Genomic DNA, 14,680 nt, shown 5'->3' on the forward strand with positions numbered 1-14,680 from the left:
GAGTTTAGCACGTGACTTTCACAAGCCTTTTGGTTGAAATCTCAAACAGCAAGGTGCTGAATTAAATCTCTGCATTTTTGAAGCCTGAATGTGCTCTTTACTTAAAAAAAAGAAAGAAAATCCCCCCCAATCTTTAATATGGGACCCAGAAAGTCCAGGTTTAAAGGCTTGATTGTGCAAGGCACCAAGTATCCCATCTGAGGTGCTGGGTGTGGCACTGAGGGTCCTCAGTTCTTCTCAGGGGCATGCTACACTTTGCAGGATCAGGCCCTATATCGTCTTGCTTATCTCAAGGGGCAGGCATTGAAGAAAATGCCTTAGGTAGCTAGGGGAAATGTTTTGATTAACAATGTTTTGGAGCTTATAGTTCTAGGTGCATGTACAGTACAGGATCCACATAGTCCTAGAGATGCCTTCCTGGAAGAAACACATCTCTGAAGTTTTGTTCCCATAAAATCCAAATGTCTGTAGTGGCCCCATTAATCTTAGGAAGACTCCTCTACTGTTTTGACTCAGTCAGATTGCTGGAGGAGGAGACTACTGAAAGCATATGCTCATAAACAATATTTTAATTAGTGCTTGTCCTTGCTGGAGGCAATGGAGTGTTGATGATCTGAGCCACTCCTCTAACGTCAATGAACCAGCTCACTGGTGATGTCAGCTGGGCCTTCTGCACACAGACCTGATTGGCTATGTTTGGATTGCAGGGGCCGGCTTAGCTATAAGGTGAATATGCAAGGAAGCAGCTGTGTGGAGGTGTGTAGTCAGAGAGTGTTAGCAGCAGACACAGTCAGACAGTGGGGCTTTACTGAGGCTGAAGAGCCTTTTGTATTTCGCATAGGTAAATAAACAAACCAGCAGCAGACTTTGGAATTTGGAAAGACTCACTGGGCACTTATACAGGAAGAGTGCAAGCTGCAGATTCCACAGAGTGGCTTTTTTTCTTTTTTTTCCCCCAGAACCATAAGTGGAATAAGTGTACCTGAAACTGATATGCCAACTGAAATCTCTCACGCCGTAAGAATGCACGCCATCTCGGACTTCCCTTTGACAGTGCGACTCCTCAGCAAGGGGCCAGAATACCTTCGCAGACAGATGGAGGCAGGCACCCCAGGCAGGAAAAGTGCTGTGGAAAGACTGGCAGCTGATAAGGCCAAGTATGTAAAAAGTCAGCATGTAATCAGCACTAAGCAGGAACCCGTCATCGGGCTGAGCTCAGCCTCAGAGAGCAGCAGTGAGAGCTGTTCAGTGGAAAACAAAAAAATCAGCAGGGACGTTGGTGGAGGGAAAGGCACAAAAAACTCGGAGCCAACTAAAGCAATGTATTCCTGCAGTGCTCCCCTGGAACCTGATCCACCCATAGCAAGGCGCAGCAGCTCCAAGAAGCAGGTACGGCCAGACTCCCTAGTGATCTATCGCCAGAAATGTGAGCTTGTGAAAGGTCAAAGCAATGAGAGGTCACGAGGGGGCCTGGTGAGGTGGCTATTCCAGGGGTCCATGAAGGAGAAGCTGCTGACTTCCCCTGAGATGCCCAACATAACTGGGGAGGACCTCACACCAGAAAGTGAGGAGACAGTATCCACCAAACACGCCGCCAATGAGCCAAACAGCCGTGTAGCTGAGCACGCTGCTCCTGCAAACACAGACGCACGAGCTGTTCCTGAGCGTGAGTGTGAGGACTCCTCACAACTGACTGTTGCACCTGATGAGGTCAAGGACATGAGGAGGAAAGGGCTGCATCGTTCCCAGTCTGATATCAGCTCTCGCTATTCCAAGTCTTTCTCTGAGTTTGACACGTTTTTTAAGTACTGCGGCCTCGAACCCGAGGTAGTCGAGGATCTGGGCAGAGAGAACTTCTCTGTGATTTCTGACATCTCCTTCAGGATCCGCAGCATCAGCCTGGCAACATCCGAGAGCGACTTCACAAGGCACAGTGGGGATGATGGGCTGTTGGAGGAAGAACTGACTGAGCAGGTCCCTAGCACCACGTCAGTGATTGAGCGCAACGCTCGGATAATCAAATGGCTGTATACTTGTAAGAAAGCCAAGGAGACTAACAACATGCTACAAGAGCTTGCGTGAAGGCTTCTCCTTTCAGCATGCGTTACAGCCTGGTAAACTCAAGGTGTGTGCAAAGCCCAGCCATGCCCATTTATATTTATCTTTTTATTAAAACACTGTTGATTTATCTGAGTTTGTCTGTTCTATGAATGGCAGGAACAAGCTGCTTTCTGCACATAACGTTGCTATTATTATTATTTATAGAATTACAGTAGCACCTAGGAGCCTAGTTTGGGGGAATGGAGTTCTTGTAAAACAGGAGTCCGGGGTATTACAACAACAACAAAAAAAAGAGAAACCAACTGTAATTTGCAAGCTTGGATCAGATCCCCAAATGAAAGTAAACAGTCAGGGTTTACAAGGAATGTCTGCCCTTTGCAGTCTCCTGCTTTGTAAATTACTTGTTTTCACCAGTTTCTGCTATGTTAAACTCAAGACAAACCCCAGAAAAATTATTCAGCCCTTAATTGTAGCAGGTAAGATCAAACAAACTGAACTGAATCACTCGACGTTTAGGGGTAGTCTATATTTACCGTGTAGTAGTACAATTTCCCCCTCCCTCCCCTTCTGTCTCGCTCTCTTTCTATCCCTCCCACTTTGCCTGCACTTATTATATCCATGCTTTTTCTAGAGATCCCATTCTCACAGAGCTTTCTGCTTTGGCAGTAGGAATTGCCAGCTGATGCCTGGCATTTCACAAGCTCTGCGGGGAAGTGGGACTGCTCTCTCTGCTCACGTCGATTGTAATCAGTTTGGCTCTTTTGACGTTGAAGAACGTTCGTGGCTTTGCCCACATGGTTGTGCTACTGCAATTCAAGCAGCAGATTTTGGGAGTCAGTGATGTGGTTTGTTTGGTGGGCCGGGCCGATATTTAAAAACTACAACAATGAATAAAAATGTGAGAGTCTTGGAAAGCTATTACTTCACGTAGAGAAATGGGCCAAATGCACTCCAGGTGTAAGTGGGCATACTTCCCATTGACTTTTAATAAGAGCTGTACCTATGCCTGGGGTGAGTCTTGTCTATTGGCAAGAACCATTTTCCTAGGAACTTTAGTAGCTATTCATTAATGCAAATTGCCCAAAGTATCCATTATATGAAAATCTTACTGACCCAAGCACATACATCCCTTAGGCCTTGGACCTCTTACACAGTATTATTTTAAATTGTGCTAACTGATCCTTGACACAATGAGCTACATGTGCCCTTTGTGAATTTATCATGTTCATAATCTTTATATTAAGAGGATACTAATCAGCCCTTGGCACACTTGTTTGAAATGAGTCCATGGCTTATCCAAAAGAACATGGATATTATAATGCCTGAGCCAATTTCCTAGTGGATCAAGAACTGTTACCCAGATTTCTCCTGGTACACCGATTTTATAGTGATATGAATCCACTGTCTTCAAAGAAATTAATCCCACATTACATTATTGTAGGTAGGAAGTGAGTAAGGGCCTGTGACTCCATCCCACGCAGTTGCCTGGGGGCTCAGGGTTATGAAAATGTTGGGATATGCATTAAGCATACTCATTGTATCTCCTGACATGCTAACATGGTGGTGGATTCTAGCTTGGTTGTCTGACAACGTAGGGCAGAAAAGAGTCTGAAAGATGCAGCATACAGTACCTACTAACTTCTGAGCATTCCTAATGAGGAATATACCTTTTAACACCATTGAAATATATTAGGCTAAGAGAGCTTTCTAGAAGGCACAAGATGGAAACTTGATACAGATTCTGTTTAAAAAACAGGACATTTTTTAGAGGTGGATAAAAAAAAGTATTCTGGTTCTGCATTTGTTTGAGAAAAACAAAAAATGCATTTTCATTTACATTTTTCATAGAAAGAAAAGGAGTACTTGTGGCACCTTAGAGACTAACCAATTTATTTGAGCATAAGCTTTCGTGAGCTACAGCTCACTTCATCAGATGCTCATGAAAGCTCATGCTCAAATAAATTGGTTAGTCTCTAAGGTGCCACAAGTACTCCTTTTCTTTCTGCGAATACAGACTAACACGGCTGCTACTCTGAAACCCATTTTTCATAGAATTACTTTTGTCATTGAAATGTTGAAAACTCAAAAATTTTGATTTTTGTCAAAATCATTTCCACAAAATATTTTTCACCAGCTCTAGAGTGTGCCTCCAGAATAGGGACAGTTGTCATGTGTGATGCTGTCAACCCACAGATATGTCACTGGGTTAAAGCTCCATGCCTGAATTCAGTTGCAGAAAAGAGAAGGTTTCTCTGAGCTGAAGAGTTCCCCTCCCTCACTCTCTAGAGCTGATGTGAGAGGGAGCCACATAAAACAGATGGTGGATGTGGGGGTTTGCAAAAGTTTCTGCAGCTGTGAACTTTACACAATTATGAAGGTGGGGCCTTTGACCACCTCGTGCTACTGGGTGCAGGAGCCTGGAACTGGCTTTGTATAAAGCAACTGGCTTTGTATAAAGGGAAACAAGAGACGTCTGGCTGTAGGATCTCTTTGCCACTGCTCTTGGGGCCAGCTGTGAGGTTATTCTCCTACTAGAACTGTGGTAATTCTACAGTTACAGTGTGGGCCATGTGGGCCTTGTCAAATGGAAGAAGGCTGTTGGGCCTCTTATTATTTATTTGTGAAATGCTATCAGTGTGTTCAGTGTTGCAGATGACACAGGAGACAGATGATCCCTACCCTAAAGAGCCTACAAACCAGCTAGGCACACCTCATAAAAAGATGTCTGGCAAAGGGTGCTGTAATGTATGGAAAGCCGGAAGTACATTCACATGTGCTCCCCACCTTCACAGAAGCTCTGCAACTCCCTGGTGCAGAATCAAGTGTTGCCTTTCTCTCTTTCTGCCCTTTGACCAACCCATCACACAGTCAGCATCTGATGCCGCAGGTACTTTTGCAGCCAAAGAGACTTTCTTCTTGATTGGACCCTTAATATTTGTCATGTTAATAATCCACAGAGCAGGACTTTAGATAAATTATACTTCTGTTGCACTTTAGAGGGGTATGCAAAGGAAAGACAGAAGCAGGGCCAAAGCTGTGACAGGTTTTTCAAAGACATAGAATTTTTTATGTAAATGAAAGTACTGGGTTCTAAAATGTAGCATAGCAGATTTTAAATGGATTTAAAAAAATAATATTCTGATTTTACAATGGCATACTAATTTATTTTCAAGCTATCCAGGGTCAGCTCTTTAAAGAACCTTGCCCAAACATGTGAGCGCATTTCTGTGCCTACGTTTGTTAACATAATTATCTCAATTGCTTGTGCAGATGGGGTTTTTGCATGCCCAAGTGGACTTTTATGGCCTGATTCTTTTCTCATTTACACCAGTGTAAATCAGTGCTAATTTTATTAAGTTAATAGCATTAAACATGCATAGACCTGATTTGTATAAAAGGAGAATTGGGCAAGTAGCTACCTAAATAGCCATTTGCACATGCAATGGCCCAATTTGCACATACAGGTAGGGTAACGTCACATAAATATAGACCCATACATATGTGCAAATGTTTTCATGCTTCTGTCTTTAAAAATTGTAGCCACAATTTTTCTTATGTTATGATGGGAAATTTACTTTTAAACTTTGTTTCCTTAATATCGTTTGATAGTGGTTTGGGGAAGAGGGAATACATAGGAAGCATACACCAGAAATTTTTAAGTAATATCATTAATAGTAAGGACAAAGAAATTCAGAGTATTGACTGACACCCCATTGTGCCTTTGAATTACAGGTAGTTTTATAACCTATTTCTTCTTATCCATATAGGCACAGGGTTGTGTTTTGTTTTGTTTTTTGAGGACATGGTGGCAAACACATTTAAAATTCCTTACCTGCTTTTTCTATGAGTTTGTGTCACAGTTTTAATGTTGCTTAAACATAGTTGTACATGTCTTTTTGTGTGTTTTCAAAACAGATACAAGTATTAGGACAGGACAGGAATTTAGGAGATAGGGCTTTTGTTATTGGCTCTGTCACTGACCTATTGTCTGATCTTGGGCAAGTGGTTTAACCTCTTTGAGCCTGGCTTATGCCCCGGAGAAATAATACTTCCCTACCTCCCCAGGGCATTGTGAGATTTTAATCATGTTTTTAGAGTGGATGGAAGACACACTTGAAATGTTTATTGGTATTGCTTTCTGTTCCAACTAACAGTTCAGAGGATGCTGAAATATGTGGGTACCACGTGAAAATTCATGGTAACAAATGTCATCTACAGTGTCAAGCCTTTCCATGATTGACCTGAAATAAGATTGGTTGACTGGTCCTCAAGAATACATATAAACCCTTAACACTTTCATTAATATTTAAGAACTTACTCTTTTTTTGGTACTAATGTTTCTGTACAAAAGAAACGCTTAGCAGAATGATCTTCTGTATTAATCTAAACCACAAAATCTCCACTTATAACTCATCACGTGTTTACATAATTGGTTAATCAGAAGATGAGCCACAGTGAGACAAATTAACCACTCACATGCTAAGCCTTCAGCCTAGGCCCTTTGAAGCAATGCAGGGAACTTCCTGAAGTGAAGCAATGCATCCTGGCTTTCTGCAAATATTGGATGTGATCCACAAAGCATACAGAGACATTCATTACTAGCATTACTGATCCCTTGAATTTTACAAAGGCAAAACTAATCCGCATGGGAATGAGTATGACTGGGACACGAGTACTCTAACTCTCTTGGCAATAATATGCAGAGAAGTATAGTACAAACCTAGAATTGGTAACAAATTACTTGAGTAGAAGAGTGTGTGAGTGAATATACAACTCAGGTCATATAATTTGCTTATTTTTAGACGGGGTAGAAAGAGATTTTAACTGCTGAGCCTGAGATCTGCTCAGTCACATGTCACTTAATTGTATTTAATTACCCAATGAATGTGTCAAATAAACAGTTCAAAACTGATGCTATTTACAGCCCCTGGTTTAACAGAGTAGGAGAAGGACCTGCATGAACTTGGGTATCTATTGGTTAAAAACTAAATTCATAGGCTAGATATGGCTGTTCTAACTCTAACAACCTAGGGACTGTGTGGCTGAAAGTAGCTTTTCCCTCAGCTGCTTTCGCAGAAAGGATGCCATCTTGAGTTTAATTTGGAATGATATTCAGAGGGGCACACTACATTATGTTGTCCATCCCAGGCAAATATTTTGGTACACTCTGTTTTTGCAGTTTGTACCGTAAACCTGACTTTAAATATATAGGGACAGATTCTCAGCTGGTGTAAATCAGTAATGGAGCTATGCTGATTTCCACCAGCAGAGGAGCTGGTCCACAATTAATGAAAAATCAAGGAAAATCCAACAATGCTGATTTTAGGCCATTACTTTTAACAGACCCAGTAACCGTTATAAAACTCACCTACAAATATCAATGTACAGTGCCCAGCACAAAGAGGATTTGGGCCTTTTGGAGCTACCTTCATATAAATATTTAATAATAAATAAGGCTGAATTAAAGTAGTTATCACCAGACAATTGGTGGTGTTGACTCTGGGTCTGAGACTTGTGTTTCCTACAAACCCACAAGCTAGCTTCTTGTCAATGCTAGAGTTTATCCTGACCACAGGCCATCATGTTTGTTGCAAAAAATGCAGTGCTCACAGGGTATTTTTACACTGCAGTTAAACACCCGCAGCTGACTTGGACTCATGGTGTCAGGCTGCGGGGCTGTAAAATTGTGGGAGGAGACATTCGGGCTTCAAGTGCACCCCAGATTCTGGGAACCTGAGTGGGGAGCATCACACCACACAGAGATCAGACAGATAAGCTGAAAATAGAAGCTAGCCCTTCAGCTCCCTTTGGCCTTTGTGTAGACAAAGTGCTCAGCATTTATCAGCTGTGGGAACAGGGAGGCTAATGGACTAGACCCAGGAAACCTGCCCCAGGGAAACTAGGTGCTTTCTTTGCCTTTCAACAGACATATTCCTTAAAGCCCCTGGCATGGCCTGGTGTATTGAAATTGTTGCACCATATTTTAAAAAAGAGAAAAACCAACAAAACCCTCTGTGCATGTTTCCTAGACTCTAATGTTCATTCTGAGTAGAACAGCTTTTTTAAACTGCAGGTTTTTACTGAGTCAGACGCTCCTATTAATATTTTATGTTCCTAGCTTAATTTTTCATGAATTCTGTTATGATTGGTAAAACACTGCATAAATAAAACTGCTGCTGGAGACATGAAGTGAACTAACACATTTGTTTGAGCAGGATGATAATTAAGAAGCCATGTTATCTATAGTTAGCCTCAAAATAACCCAAAGGTAATTGACTAGATTTTGCCTAGATAAGCAGCATTATAAAGTTACAAAGTCTTAAAGGCCAAATTCACCAATGACATTAGGAGGAGCACAACTCTATGGGCTTTCAGGGAGTTTTGCTCCTCATTGCTTTAATGATGGTTATGGCTTTAAAAAAAGGGTGAACTGAACATCCTCCTCTCTGATTGTAATCAAGATTACACAGTTCATATCAGTCCTCAGCTTCAAAAGCATTTTTTAAAAAAAAGAATGCTCCTTTTTAGGGTGGGTTTCTCAGGAAAGGAATTGATTATGTTGGTAGTAGTTGTAAGCAGTTGGAATGAAGTGTTAAAGCTTACCTTGTACCAGTATGATGCATTAAGTGTTTTAAATAGCACTTTTTTCTTTCCTTAGACTGAAAACATTCCCTGAGATGGCGGCTGACTAAACAGGATACAGACAGATAGACCCACAGCAAACTCTTCTATCATCTGGCTTATGATAAATCTGTGCAAGTTTATCAACTTCCTGTTGCCCTCCCACCCGTCTGCAGGCTCACTCTTTGTCACAGGCATATGTGTGTACAGAAGTACAACAGCAAGAGGGAAGTTACAAACTGAGATGGAGGGAAATTAAAGCTTCTGGAAGAGCAGGGGCAGGTTTACGTGCTAAAATATCTGGTAATATCCAGAAAGAGGTCAGTGCACCAGGATGTCATCCTAAATGTGAAGGAAGGTTGGTGTGGCATGTCTGGCTCTGACTGATGGCAAATCCATCAGCAAGACCCGGGGAGGAGAAAGCGGGAGCAAAGTGGCAATGACCTCTGGGTCAGGTATTTCTTTGCAGGGAGGCTCCACCTACACTTTCAAAGAAAGTGTGTTAACAGGACTTTAAACCTGGCTCATGCTGACATGAATTCAGCACACTCTGCCTGGCTGGTGACAGTGGACCAAACATGACAGTTTTATAAACAGTATTTAAAGCCAGCTGTACACTAGCTTCCTTCTGAGGCCTTGTCTAGATTGAGATTTAAGGCAAACTAGAGAACATGTTCTCCAACTAGACCAGGCTGATCAGCGAGTGGGAATGGATGGCTAAAATCATGTTTCACATATGGTCTTGGGCATACTCCCAAAGCCTAGCTATGACACAGGGAAACTCAATGCACGTTCCATATTAGACAGGACTCTTCTTTGTTATAACAGTGCTCCAGCATGATAACATGTGCAGTCTAGGTAGGCCCTTAGGCTCTTCTTATACTACATCTCAGACCCTGCCAGCACATGGTTGTCTATAGTCTAACACATTTATTTTTGTACTGAGGATGGGCAACATGTTTATTGACTCATGTTAGGGAATAGTGTCACAGCATATGTAATGTTACAGCTGATTAGCATGAATCTATAATAGCATTGTCCTATCTGCATTGTAAACAAGAAGGCATGTTAGGACACAAGTCCTATCTGCATTGTAAACAAGAAGGCATGTTAGGACACAACCGCAACATACCAGACAAACGTGCTGAGATTATTCGACTTGTAGTATAGACAGCACCATGTCAACATAATTGTTATAACGACTACACCTACTTTGCACTGACCAAGCAAACTTTATTTGAACTGTGTTTAAACACTGTTTAAAAATAATTTGTGTCACTCAGTTTGATTGTAGATGTAGATGTGAGTTTATGGCCCTTGGCTATGCCTCAGATCCTTAGCTCAGTCAGTCATTAGTTATCAGAAAATGCCCTTCCCTGAGTTATTTATTCCTGATACCATAAATCACAAAGCAGGGTGGGGGGGAAATGAAGTAGGGACCAGATTCTGATTTTAGTTATAGCAGTGTCAATCTGGAATAATTGAACTGATAAAAAAGAGATCAGAATCTGGCCCTATATTTCAGTGTGCTGAAAGGTTAAAAGTTGAACCACAGGTTACCATGGCTATAGTATTCTGTTTACAGCACTGGACTCTCAGACCTGTACTGTAACAAGTACAGGAAAATGAGATTCCATTCCCAACATTCCATTAGGGTTATACGCGGTAAGCAGTCAATCAGCCCCTTTCAACGATGAGCTGCCATGCCCCCACCGAACAAAGTGAACCAGACGCAGGCATAGAGGAGAAGATGGAATGAACACCTAATCAGCACTTTTAACATCTTATAAAAGACTTAGTCTTGTAACATAACTATGAGAGAGGGAGGAGAAGGACTGAGTGATGGCATTTTTATAGAGCATTCACTCTAACCATAAGAATCAAATATTTCCGATTTTAATTTATTCAACCATTGTGAGCCAAAATACTGCACTTTAAGTGCTATTTAATAGTTTTTAGTTGACTTTAAGTTAACAGTAGACTTATGAGTCAGGCTAACCTTATTTAATTAAGAAAAACGTATTTGTCACTATTTCTCACCCCCAGTATGAGAATGCAGGGCATTTGTCTATATTGGTTTAGTGTTAATTCACATACACATATCTTAAATTGTCTATATATATAAAAATAACATTTCCAAATAAAGTATTTATTGAATCTGCTCTACACAGGGGAAACTGAAATGATTGTATTAGTGAGACACAGAGTTTAAGGTCAGAAGAGACCACCAGATCATCAGCTCTGACCACTTTTTTATCACAAGCCACCAACACCACCCAGCACCCACACACCAAACCCAACAACCAAAATTTGACCAAAATATTACAGGTCACAGGAGAATAGACTATTATGTGCCACAGGCAGAGAATAGGAAGGACCAAGTAGCACCAGTGAGCTACTGTATACTTAGAGATTAGCACCTTCAAAACAAATAATCTAAGTTTCGGTTTTGATTCACGATAGACTACACCGTCAATGCTAATATGGTTAGAGTTATCCACTGATGTGCAGTTGTTTAAAGGGAGATTGTAAAGATTGATAAGTCAGCAATGTGACCCACTGTATTCTTATGCTCACTTTGCAAATTACTGTACATGGAATTATGTATATGTTTTATCAAAAGCTATTGAATGCTTTTTCTTGGAAATACGAATGAACCACTGTAGACGGCTCAGAGCTCATGAGAAATCCCGCAGCTACAAACCAGTGCACCAACACAATGGAAGGGGGGCCGGGTTTTTAGAAAGGTTTCTGGTTTCCCTTTCAAGTTTCCATTGGGTCTGTATCAGAGATGGTAGTGAGATAAGTTGGCCATGGACTTTAAATAACAGGAAGAGATATGTAAAGGACTTAGATGGGATTCTCAAAAGCATAGAGAATCAGTTGATTCTGTCCCGATTGAAGTCAGTGGGAGTTTTACCATAGATGTCAGTGGGATCAGTTATGCCAGGATTGTGCATTTTTGAAAATCCCACCTTTGGCCTTTATGAGCTGCTTAATGGAGCTGTGCTGACCTTTCACACCAACACTAGAGCAAATGCACCTGGCTTTGTTCAACTTTGGATGTGTTGAACCTCAGAGAAGATTTGCCCAAGACCTTTTCTTACACCTAATAAGCTATGAATTCCCCTTACCTATAAGTGTCTTCTGAGTAGATCTACCCTTTTCCACCTTACCAGGAAAGGGGACAGCTGACAGTCCCTTTATCCCTACATCTCTTGGGAGAGGACATCTTACCACGCTCATCCTGAACAGTGGGAATTAGCACATTCTGCTCAGGTTCCATTGCTGCTGTTACTTATAAAGCCTTTTACCTCATTCTGATGCTGACCTGCCCCATGATGATAGGGAACCCAATGGCTACTCTTGGCCATTGACTCTCCTTATCCTTTGACTCTCCTTATCCTTCAACAAAAACCCTTAAAATAAGGAAGGGATGCACTGGGAAACTCATCTATTTCATTACGAAACTGGTGTGTTTTGTAAGGGGTTCCTCAAGTTTTGTTTAGCGCTTTTGGGTAAAATCCCAGCCCCACTGAAGTCAATTGGAGTTTTGCCATTGTCATCAGTGGGGCCAGGACTTACCCTTTATTTTCATGCAAACATAAAACTAGGATTGCTGGGAGAAGATCACAAATTAACTCACTTGTTTTTGTTTGACTGGAACCATGCAAACAAAGAAAGCCACATTGGATGCAACCCTATTGCACAGCTTAATTTTAACGGTCCAGTGCTCTTCATAACCAGTTTTTTAAAGCTAATATTATCACTGTGAAAAGGGACAGTGTCCATAGTTTTAATTTAACAGGAAAAAAGGTACAAAGTCTGCTTTTATGGCGAGAGCCTGGTGTTTACAATTAAGACATCAGGTGTAAACTATGATCCCTTCAGTATATTGTACATAGCCATGTACAGGAATCTGTGTAACAAGAAGAAAAGGAGTACTTGTGGCACCTTAGAGACTAACAAATTTATTTAAGCATAAGCTTTCGTGAGCTACAGCTCACTTCTTGTTAGTCCCTAAGGTGCCACAAGTACTCCTTTTCTTTTTGCGAATACAGACTAACACGGCTGCTACTCTGAAACTTGTGTAACAAGAGTGCAGATTGTTGTATATATATACACATTTTTAAAATGGATATAAATCTTCATGCTTCAGGGCATAAATCAACCACTAATTGATGGGGACTAAGAAGAAACTGCCTCCTATAAGCATGTTATTCCATCATTGTCTGTTATGGGGTTTCTTGCACCTTCATCTGGTCCTGGTCTGACCTAGTATGGAATTTCCTAGGTTCCTACGTTTATATTCTTATAAAAAAACAAATCTGTATTTTATTTCATTGCATACAAATTAAAAAAATACACAACTGAAAGTTTGTAATTTGTTCTTGGTAGCTTGTAGTTTTATTTTGTTTGTTGTTTACATTACTGTTACTATAGTTTTTTTAAAACTCAGACTCCTTGTCACATGTTTAATTGCTCTGGGACAGCAGCTTCTTGTAGTGGTGAGCAAAGCTTTGGTTTGAAGAAACATTCAAAGGTGCAGATGATTCTCTGAAACATATCCCAATCTCTGCGTAAAGAACCAGGCAGGCAATCTCTTAAGAAGATCTCTCTCATAAAATGGATAGTGGGTTCTGGTATCAGTAAATTTGATATCTACAAAGCTAATCTTTCTCATAATAATTTTGTATTCCCATTTTAGGTCATGGTTCAAGTGGCGTAACATTTATTTTTAAAAGCAAACAAAACTTTTTCAAACTAATTAGGGTTGCCAACTTTCTGACTGAACAAAACCAAACACCCTTGCCCCACCCCTTCTCTGAGGCCCCGCTCCACTCACTCCATCTTACCCCCTCCCTCTGTTGTGTGCTCTCCCCCACCCTCACTCACTCAGTCATTTTCATAGAGCTGGGGAGGGTCCTTTTTCGACCAGGTGTTCAGTTGAAAACTGGACATCTGGCAACCCTAATTTTCGGTATTACCTACATTTGGTTTTGTTCAATCTCAAAAACTAGGATGTGCCTCAGGCAATATTGTACAGCCATTACCCTCACACCCAACTGGCCAGAACAGCTGGGTGTTTGGGTCCATCAGGAAAAGCTCTATCTGAGGAACCTTACTGAGATAATTTTGTTTAATGGATTGAAAGAGACAAACTAGATTTAATAAATGTGTGTTTTGTGGGAAGAAGTGAAATAATGTTTTTAAAGAGAGTTTTTGCTGAAACTAATACATACTCATCCTAGGGTCTCAACATCATTTGCCCTTCAAACTACTAGACAAACACCTGTCAGGGGTGACCTCTCAAGGTCCCTTCCAGTCCTACAAGTCTATGATTCTATAATCTAATCTTCTTAGACCGGGCCTACCCTTGTGACAGGGTGTAGTGTATGTGTGGCTACATGCAACAGTGGAAGGCTCCTGCAAGGGGAGGAGCAGGAAGTTGCCTGGGCCTTTCCCTGCCTTCCCTGCTACCTGAGCCTTTCTCTGCAGCTGGAGTCTTTCACCGAGGCAGGGAAAGACTCCAGCAGCAGGGAAGCAGCAGTAGTTTCTACACTAGCAACAGCAGTGTAGACATGGGAGGCACTGTTTGGGCATATAGAGAGCCGTGTAAGATATATACTCTAGGGTTCAGACATTTAGGGCACTCTGTTCCACTCACCAAAGCAGTGCCTCAGTCTGCACTGCTGCTTATACCCCTGCTAGCTCAGTCTACACACCACCACAAGTGTAGACCTACTTATGTAAAAGTAGTCTCACTGACAAGAGCTTGAACACAACTCAGAGTTCACTGCTATGCAGCCAGTAGGATTAAGGTCTTTAGCACAAAACGGAAAGCAATTTTGAGATCATTGAAATGCAACCCCTCTCACAAATCCTAATTAATTGGTGTTTGTGCAAGGTACTAAGCAAAGGCTGGGCAGAGGAAGGAATTCATGCTTTTAACTTACGGGTGGGACAAGCCGCCTTAGCAATCTGCAGCTGGTATTCT

General features: G+C 41.4%; 1 protein-coding gene across 1 annotated transcript; it reads left to right on the plus strand.

The window, feature by feature from the left end:
• The first annotated feature begins 756 nt into the window (after positions 1 to 756).
• On the plus strand, positions 757 to 13,058 carry FAM110C (family with sequence similarity 110 member C). Its single transcript, XM_084622090.1, has 2 exons — positions 757 to 2,125; positions 8,720 to 13,058. Exon 1 carries the CDS (start codon positions 994 to 996, stop codon positions 2,080 to 2,082), a length of 1,089 nt encoding a protein of 362 aa, XP_084478216.1. The 5' UTR covers positions 757 to 993; the 3' UTR covers positions 2,083 to 2,125; positions 8,720 to 13,058.
• The last annotated feature ends 1,622 nt before the right edge of the window (positions 13,059 to 14,680 follow it).

Source organism: Lepidochelys olivacea, assembly GCF_965140295.1.
Source record: "Lepidochelys olivacea isolate rLepOli2 genome assembly, chromosome: 3".
Lineage (NCBI taxonomy): Eukaryota > Metazoa > Chordata > Testudines > Cheloniidae > Lepidochelys > Lepidochelys olivacea.

What these genes read in the sequence shown, in the direction of transcription:
- FAM110C (XM_084622090.1), top strand. Translation starts at nt 994, where the DNA reads ATGCCAACTGAAATCTCTCACGCCGTAAGAATGCACGCCATCTCGGAC.